The sequence below is a fragment of the Lithobates pipiens genome, unplaced genomic scaffold (genome assembly GCF_037356315.1).
Source record: "Lithobates pipiens isolate NorthernLeopardFrog02 unplaced genomic scaffold, aLitPip1_a1.2 Scaffold_28, whole genome shotgun sequence".
NCBI lineage: Eukaryota > Metazoa > Chordata > Amphibia > Anura > Ranidae > Lithobates > Lithobates pipiens.
Window position 1 is genome coordinate 8,166,288 of NW_027507789.1, and position 10,185 is coordinate 8,176,472.

Genomic DNA, 10,185 nt, shown 5'->3' on the forward strand with positions numbered 1-10,185 from the left:
TGAATGGGTGCACACTAGGTGCCTATTGCAGCAAAGGCAGTGTCAGGCAGGACCTCACAGTGAACTTAAAAGAGGGGCTGAAGGTAAGTAGTTTGGTAGGTAGCTGCAAATCAAAGAGGGTTGGGAGGAACATTTAACGGACAACATCACTACATATGAAGTTGTCCTTTAGCCTGAACCACCTGGAGGTTAGTTATCCCGGGACCCCAAAAACCTGAAATATTGAAAGCCTAATTAATTTGAAAAAAATCCTTTTTAAAGCCCCAGGGGAAAAAATGTATGTAGCATATGGACCGGTTTTAATATGTTCTGTGGTTGCTGGGCTGTATGGTTGGAGAACCCAGCCCAACTCCCCCCATGGCTGTCAAAACACGCCAATTTTTTTATGAGGTCCAGCGAGACAACATACACTGAGCAGAGAGGGTGATTACAGCACTCGTCATTAACACAGCAGGGGGAGAAGAACACATACCTAACATTCTCCACACAACTAGCTACACTATTCAATAAGTCTGTGCTGTATGAGCACTATGCCTTCCACGGGATCAAAGACGGAAAGCTGCAATACACATGCTAGGCTGAGCACCATCATTGTGAACAGTGGGGGGGGGAGTCACTAAACACCTTAGACGTGGATATCTCAGGTAAGGAGATTATGAATTCCGTACCTCAACTCCCTTTTCACCTGAAGACTCAATGGGAAACTCTTCAACAGGCGAGTTCTCTGGGTTCCTGATGTCTTCTGCAGCTCCAGCACCAGCAGCCTTTGATGTTCTATAGAGCAACACACAACACAAACATAAAATGAAGTGAAATTTTGTTTCCTTCCTTTCCCATTCGGAGTCTAGTCCTGAAGATAGAGTGGGAGGTTGCACATCAGTGAATCATGTGACACAAGACTGCAGATTCACACAGTAGTGTAGCAAGGAGTCAATCAAGCTTCAGGAATTAAAAGGGAAAGTTCACCTTTATAAAAATAGTAAGGTGAACTCACACAGGACCCCCTCTTCACCCCCCATCCCCCAGTCCCGCTGACCTGGATCGCAGCAATATCTCCCATTCTGAGCCCCGGTATATCGACGTCAGGAGCCTGGGGCTTAGAAATCCCCTCGGCACCCACACATCTACTTCCCAGCTGACAGGACGGGCTACGCGGCTTCTGATTGATCGTCCTTGCCCATATAACGGAGCCGACCGATTAGAATGCTCCGAAAGGTCCCTCCTGATGGGGCACGGTTTGGAGATTCAGCTGCAGGGATTTCTGAACCCCGGACTCCTGATGCGCATATACAGGGGCTCAGAACGGGAGATTGCTACGATCCAGGTCAGTGGGACTGGCAGGGGATGAGGATTGGGTCCTGTGTAAGTTCCCCTTACAGATTTTTTTCTGTAACAGTAAACCTACCATTTAATTATGAAAAGGAATTACACACCGATCAGCCATAACATTATGACCAGTGACAGGGTAAAACTGGAGATGCAAGGAAAGGGAAAACCATGACTGGGATCAGGAACAAGGGAGCAGGATACATGATGCATGTAAAAAAAAAAAAATGAGATCAGAACAGGTGGAAGACAGGAGCAGGAATCAGACTCAGGATTTAACAGCAAGCATGCATCTGGCTGGCAGGCAAAACACTGAAGTGAGAGGCACTAGCTGAGGAGGAACTAAATACTCTCCCAGCAGCCAGCACCAGGTAGAGACCGATCTGCTGGGAGACACCCGCTGAGAGACACTGGATCCATGACCTTCTGCTCAGGAAATCGCAGTGCCACCAGGAGGTGATCCAGGGCCTGACACCATCAGCAGTGAGCAGTCTTTATTACAGGAAGTCTCACACTGGATTACTACAAAGATCTGGAAATAATACACAAAGCAAACCAAGATTCCAGAAGAATGCACATTATGAAAGGATTTAGGCAATATCTGCTTCTCCCAAAGTTCACTTTTAAACACTAAAGTTTCTTTAGGTGAATTCTTACCTTCTTCTCCACCCGACACCTCGTCTCTTTGTCGCACACTGGGCCTGGCACTGCGATCCATGGTGTACAAAGATGGCCGCTTCTTTGACTGCCTCCTCCTCACTGTGCGATTATAATACTCAGACAACATGGTTCCCTTACAACGTCCTTTGGTGTTACGTAGGGATGAGGAAAGAAAAAGAAGCGGTGAGCAGAGAACCCTGGATGGCATATGACCCTCAAAAACAATCTTTGAACAGGCATGCAAACAGAACAATTGATTTTTAGTTAGGGTTCATTGTACCTACCAATTGTACGGCTTGGCATGTCGGCAAGGACTCTCATGGTGGCCAAGTAGTGCTCATCGTGTCTGTGAGATGTGTGGCCTGTCAGGGGACAGAAAAGTGAAACACAACCTCCTAAACACGCATCATACAAACTGCTAACCACAAAAATCAGAGCCCATGACATTTCCACCTCTGGACTATTAAAAGGTGGCTGTAAACCCTTCCATTTACCCAGTGAAGTGACTATACTCAGGTGATACACAGACGTGAAACAAATCCTCCTACATAAGTAATACCTGTTTATTTTCAGTATTCTCTTCTCTCCTCTACATCCAAAGTACAGAATTGATACAGCTTGTATGAGTTTTCAGAAAACAGGGGGCTGAGAGCTGAAATTACACTTTGCAGAGCCAAGTGAGAGCTGATAAGAGGGAAGGGACACACCCATCAATGTAAGGCACATTCTTCCCATTCACCACCAATGTAAGGAACATTCTTCCCACTGATCACCAATGTAAGGAACATTCTTCTCACTGATCACCAATGTAAGGAACATTCTTCTCACTGATCACCAATGTAAGGAACATTCTTCCCACTGATCACCAATGTAAGGAACATTCTTCTCACTGATCACCAATGTAAGGAACATTCATCCCACTGATCACCAATGTAAGGAACATTCTTCCCACTGATCACCAATGTAAGGAACATTCTTCCCACTGATCACCAATGTAAGGAACATTCTTCTCACTGATCACCAATGTAAGGAACATTCTTCTCACTGATCACCAATGTAAGGAACATTCTTCTCACTGATCACCAATGTAAGGAACATTCTTCCCACTGATCACCAATGTAAGGAACATTCTTCTCACTGATCACCAATGTAAGGAACATTCTTCCCACTGATCACCAATGTAAGGAACATTCTTCCCACTGATCACCAATGTAAGGAACATTCTTCCCACTGATCACCAATGTAAGGAACATTCTTCTCACTGATCACCAATGTAAGGAACATTCTTCTCACTGATCACCAATGTAAGGGACATTCTTCTCACTGATCACCAATGTAAGGAACATTCTTCTCACTGATCACCAATGTAAGGAACATTCTTCTCACTGATCACCAATGTAAGGAACATTCTTCTCACTGATCACCAATGTAATGGAACATTCTTCTCACTGATCACCAATGTAAGGAACATTCTTCTCACTGATCACCAATGTAAGGAACATTCTTCTCACTGATCACCAATGTAAGGGACATTCTTCTCACTGATCACCAATGTAAGGAACATTCTTGTCACTGATCACCAATGTAAGGAACATTCTTCTCACTGATCACCAATGTAAGGAACATTCTTCCCACTGATCACCAATGTAAGGAACATTCTTCCCACTGATCACCAATGTGAGGAACATTCTTCTCACTGATCACCAATGTAAGGAACATTCTTCCCACTGATCACCAATGTAAGGAACATTCTTCTCACTGATCACCAATGTAAGGAACATTCTTCCCACTGATCACCAATGTGAGGAACATTCTTCTCACTGATCACCAATGTAAGGAACATTCTTCCCACTGATCACCAATGTAAGGAACATTCTTCCCACTGATCACCAATGTAAGGAACATTCTTCCCACCGATCACCAATGTAAGGAACATTCTTCTCACTGATCACCAATGTAAGGAACATTCTTCTCACTGATCACCAATGTAAGGAACATTCTTCTCACTGATCACCAATGTAAGGAACATTCTTCCCACTGATCACCAATGTAAGGAACATTCTTCTCACTGATCACCAATGTAAGGAACATTCTTCTCACTGATCACCAATGTAAGGAACATTCTTCCCACTGATCACCAATGTAAGGAACATTCTTCCCACTGACCATCACATTAATGTATCATGATTTGTAGATATAGTAATTTTTAAACAGAGGTTCCCGGAGACTGAAAAGTTATTCCTCTGTGTTGAGAAAGGCTGCTTTTGAGAGTCAAGGCAGGAGCCACATTTTTCTGGTAATGGAACCAATGTGGAGTGGGACAGAGAAGGGTTAAGAAAAGGTGGTGTTCTGGTCCTGGTATTGCATATGGTTGTTGTAGATATCTCTTATCAGTAGCAGCCTCTGCAACCAGGACTCAGCCACTTCCGCAATATATGGTCACGTGGTCTGCCCAGCACTTCCATTAAGTGCACACGGTATAGATTCCAGTTACATCCATTAAAAAGTATTATGTTTTATTCCTACACAGTAAATCTATAGATGAATACTATTACATTTTATATTGACTTCTCATTCTTGGCTACTCTCGGCTCTTGCTGATGTATTGATTGGATGGATGTCTCTCAGCTTTGAGCAAAGATATGTGTACAAGATGTATACTTTCCTATATACAATATGACATAGTTATACTGCTGCTATCTATGAGCCCGGTGGGTAGATCGATCGACTCTCTCTCTCTGTGTAATGGGGTCCATTGTCAACAGAACTGATTCTGAGGGGAAACCCAACATTTGAAGTTGTTACCAGAACAGGAAGAGAGAGGAAATCTTCCAATGGGGACACTTGTTCTGAAGACAACTGTTAAACAGGTAGTTCTAGGCAGGTTTGGAGTTCCAAAACCACCTTACAAATAAAGGAATGTAGTTCAGACCATATGGATCTTGTAGGTTTCAAGGGGAATGTCACCCCCATGTATTTGGTGTAAGGAGATTTATCATTCATCCACATGGGCAAGATCTGCATGTAGAGGTTTCCTGGCCAGAAACAGGAGCTTACTTTAAAAAAATTTGAAAAAGAAAGGGGAAATGAATAAAGAGGACTGGAGGGTAACCAACCCCCGGGATTTTTTTAAACGGTACCAGATATATGCAAACAATGAATAAAATCAATAAAGTTTTATTAAATGTACAAAAAGCATTTCTCAGATGAGAAAGACAATTTTATCCATACACATACAATGTGAGAAATATAAATATACAGATATACAAAAGTTGGTGCAGAATCCTACAAAACTCCACGGATTACCACATTTGTATATGACTTGGCCTGCATTGTTTCTTTCCTACATGTTTCGCTCTTCTGAGCTTCCTCAGGACAATTGCAGCATACAGTTACAGATAGAAAGGTGAAAATATACAAAACGTAAACGTAAATAATGTGCATACACAGAACCCCTAGAGGACATACGAAATGTCCACATAGACAGCCTGACACAAAAAATTAATTAAATAAATATGGTAAAAGATCCATTCAGATCGAACATTCGACCACCAATGTAAGGAACATTCTTCTCTTCTCTTGGGTCGAATGTTCAATCTGAATGGATCTTTTACCATATTTATTTAATTAATTTTTTGTGTCAGGCTGTCTATGTGGACATTTCGTATGTCCTCTAGGGGTTCTGTGTATGCACATTATTTACGTTTACGTTTAGTATATTTTCAGTTTTCTATCTGTAACTGTATGCTGCAATTGTCCTGAGGAAGTTCAGAAGAGCGAAACATGTAGGAAAGAAACAATGCAGGCCAAGTCATATACAAATGTGGTAATCCGTGGAGTTTTGTATGATTCTGCACCAACTTTTGTATATCTGTATATTTATATTTCTCACATTGTATGTGTATGGATAAAATTGTCTCTCTCATCTGAGAAATGCTTTTTGTACATTTAATAAAACTTTATTGATTTTATTCATTGTTTGCATATATCTGGTACCGTTTAAAAAAATCCCGGGGGTTGGTTACCCTCCAGTCCTCTTTATTCATTTCCCCTTTCTTTTTCAAATTATTCAACTGGGATGTGGTACCTTTTTAATTCATATACTCATTTGACCATTAGCCTTTCTATATATATCCTTTTGCTCAGGAGCTTACTTTATCTTTATGCCTGAAAAGATGCTTGTGGGTAGGGGCAGCGCGATGCGGTGGGCAGAAAACACACAGAGTCCAAGTGCGCCAACAGGAATATATGGAAGTCCAGTATGTAACACACAATGGACCCGGTGGTAAGGCAACCTGACCGGGAACACTCAGAGGTTACAGCAGCAATGCAACAATAGATAGAAGACCCAGAGGTGCCGAGAGCATCTCTCTCAAGGGGTGGAATGCGGTCTAACTGGTCCGAAGCCAAGTTGGGAGGCTTGCAGGAAGATTGGCGTGTCCCTGTGCTTTCCCTACTCTTCTGGAATTGTTCCCTGATGCCAAGCGCTGTCCCTGACAGGCGGTTATCTTGTCCCTACACTGCCACTCGCAAAAATGCACACTAAACCTGGGGGCACAGGGTCTTAAATAGACTCTGCCTTACCCAAGTTGGCTGCCAAAGTTACATGAGGTGCCAACATCCAATCGGATAGCTGTCTCCTTGTGGCTGAGGCATATCTTGTAACAGAATTCCAGTAACACCTAATTAATGGACCCTGTGGGAAGAAAACCCAACTGGTAACACTCACAGGTTACGGCAGCAATGCAACATTAGATAGAAGACCCAGATGTACTGATAGCATCTGTCTCGAGGGGCGGAATGCAGCTTGGCTGATTTCTACCCAAGTGGAGGGATTTCCAGAATGACTGGTGTGTCCCTGCCCTTTTCCTACTCCTTCTGCACCGGTCCCTGATGCTAAGCACTGTCCCTGAGAGACGGGTATCCTGTCCTTACACTGCCAGTTGCAAAAAATGCATGCTAAGCCTGGGAGCCAGGGTCTTAAATGGACTCTGTTTGACCCAAGATGGCCGCCAAAGTCACATGGGATAGCTGCCTTCTTGTGGCAAAGAAATATATTGTACCAGAAGTCCAGTAACACACAATGGACCCGGCAGGAAGGCAACCTGGCTGGGAACACTCACATGTAAAGGTAGATAGAAGATCCAGAGGTGCAGACAGATTCTGCCTCGAGGGGCGGAATGTGGCCTGGTCTCCCCTTACCCAAGTGGGGAGGCTTCCAGGAAGATTATGCCTGCACTCCTCCAGAACCATTCCCTGATGATAAGCACTGTCCGTGAAAGACAGGTATCCTGTCCCTACACTGCCACCCGCAAAAATGCACGCTAAACCCAGGAGCCAGGGTCTTAAATAAACTCTGCCTGATCCAAGATGGCTTGCAAAGGTACATGGCATCCAATTGGCTAGAGGTCTCCTTGGGGCTGAGGAAATCATATAGGAACTAGGTTCCTTTCAATTTTCTCTTCCACCTATAGATGAGCACCACCTGCAGTGGAGAAAATAGACTGCTCCTGCCTACATGCTGAGCCAGTGGATGAGAGCCATAAGCCAGGAAACTTGATTTCTGGAGCCAGATATTATTAAGATTAGGTCACCAGTAAACACCTGCCTACAAGTAGCTCCTGAAATATGTCGGGAAAGGTAAAAGATCTCAGCAAAGGCTCAAAAGATATGTTAAATTTAATTGGGGACCCTTGTGGTAGTGCAATGGGGGCAGACAAGGAACTAGGCATAAAGATTCCAAGTAAATGGTCTGGGTGTGTAGTTTATACCCATTACTGTACCCAAAATACAGCCCACCTGGTCAGGACACATCAGTTTTGGCAGGAGAATGGCTGGTCTATTGACTATTTAGTATGGGAATAGGCCTAGAGAAGCTCGCCACTGAGGTGTCCTTGTCTATCTTGGGTGAAAATATTGTTTGTTCATCAACTGTGGTATGTTGGCCACCTATTCATAACAAATGGTCTGTCCCCATGCAATGCACATCAGAACGCTTAAATGTGAATGGGCCTTCAACATTCTCTGAAAAGTGCTGCATTACATTCGTCAGCATTAGATACCTGACCAATCGTGAATCGAAATAGTTCAGATCTTTCTTCTATGAATCATTTTCAGGATGTATTAAGTGAAATCTGATCCTTACAGGTCTTGCACAACACAAGAAATACACTGGAGACAATCCAATATCTGCACACCCTGAATAGTTTAAAGGAGACGTATGGAATATTCCCAAATGTAAGGAACATTCTTCCCACTGATCACCAATGTAAGGAACATTCTTCTCACTGATCACCAATGTAAGGAACATTCTTCCCACTGATCACCAATGTAAGGAACATTCTTCCCACTGATCACCAATGTAAGGAACATTCTTCTCACTGATCACCAATGTAAGGAACATTCTTCTCACTGATCACCAATGTAAGGAACATTCTTCCCACTGATCACCAATGTAAGGAACATTCTTCTCACTGATCACCAATGTAAGGAACATTCTTCCCACTGATCACCAATGTAAGGAACATTCTTCTCACTGATCACCAATGTAAGGAACATTCTTCCCACTGATCACCAATGTAAGGAACATTCTTCCCACTGATCACCAATGTAAGGAACATTCTTCTCACTGATCACCAATGTAAGGAACATTCTTCCCACTGATCACCAATGTAAGGAACATTCTTCTCACTGATCACCAATGTAAGGAACATTCTTCTCACTGATCACCAATGTAAGGAACATTCTTCTCACTGATCACCAATGTAAGGAACATTCTTCTCACTGATCACCAATGTAAGGAACATTCTTCTCACTGATCACCAATGTAAGGAACATTCTTCCCACTGATCACCAATGTAAGGAACATTCTTCTCACTGATCACCAATGTAAGGAACATTCTTCCCACTGATCACCAATGTAAGGAACATTCTTCCCACTGATCACCAATGTAAGGAACATTCTTCCCACTGATCACCAATGTAAGGAACATTCTTCTCACTGATCACCAATGTAAGGAACATTCTTCTCACTGATCACCAATGTAAGGGACATTCTTCTCACTGATCACCAATGTAAGGAACATTCTTCTCACTGATCACCAATGTAAGGAACATTCTTCCCACTAATCACCAATGTAAGGAACATTCTTCTCACTGATCACCAATGTAAGGGACATTCTTCCCACTGATCACCAATGTAAGGAACATTCTTCTCACTGATCACCAATGTAAGGGACATTCTTCTCACTGATCACCAATGTAAGGAACATTCTTCCCACTGATCACCAATGTAAGGAACATTCTTCCCACTGATCACCAATGTAAGGAACATTCTTCTCACTGATCACCAATGTAAGGAACATTCTTCCCACTGATCACCAATGTAAGGAACATTCTTCTCACTGATCACCAATGTAAGGAACATTCTTCCCACTGATCACCAATGTAAGGAACATTCTTCCCACTGATCACCAATGTAAGGAACATTCTTCTCACTGATCACCAATGTAAGGGACATTCTTCTCACTGATCACCAATGTAAGGAACATTCTTCCCACTGATCACCAATGTAAGGAACATTCTTCCCACCGACCACCAATGTAAGGAACATTCTTCTCACTGATCACCAATGTAAGGAACATTCTTCCCACCGATCACCAATGTAAGGAACATTCTTCCCACTGATCACCAATGTAAGGAACATTCTTCCCACCGACCACCAATGTAAGGAACATTCTTCCCACTGATCACCAATGTAAGGAACATTCTTCTCACTGATCACCAATGTAAGGAACATTCTTCCCACTGATCACCAATGTAAGGGACATTCTTCCCACTGATCACCAATGTAAGGAACATTCTTCCCACTGATCACCAATGTAAGGAACATTCTTCTCACTGATCACCAATGTAAGGAACATTCTTCTCACTGATCACCAATGTAAGGAACATTCTTCTCACTGATCACCAATGTAAGGAACATTCTTCTCACTGATCACCAATGTAAGGAACATTCTTCTCACTGATCACCAATGTAAGGAACATTCTTCTCACTGATCACCAATGTAAGGAACATTCTTCTCACTGATCACCAATGTAAGGAACATTCCTCCCACTGATCACCAATGTAAGGAACATTCTTCTCACTGATCACCAATGTAAGGAACATTCTTCCCACTGATCACCAATGTAAGGAAC

At 42.9% G+C, this 10,185-nt stretch overlaps 1 protein-coding gene across 2 annotated transcripts in view; it reads right to left on the minus strand.

Moving 5' to 3' along the window:
- TMC6 (transmembrane channel like 6) overlaps nt 1-10,185 on the minus strand; it is a 54,794-nt gene that overhangs the window by 34,037 nt on the left and 10,572 nt on the right. For both annotated transcript variants that reach the window (XM_077458644.1, XM_077458643.1), the window contains exons 4-6: nt 2,271-2,348; nt 1,984-2,130; nt 669-774 (exon numbers count right to left, since the gene is read on the minus strand). In XM_077458644.1, the coding sequence (XP_077314770.1) occupies nt 669-774; nt 1,984-2,130; nt 2,271-2,348 (331 nt within the window). The remainder of the gene's footprint in view (nt 1-668; nt 775-1,983; nt 2,131-2,270; nt 2,349-10,185) is intronic.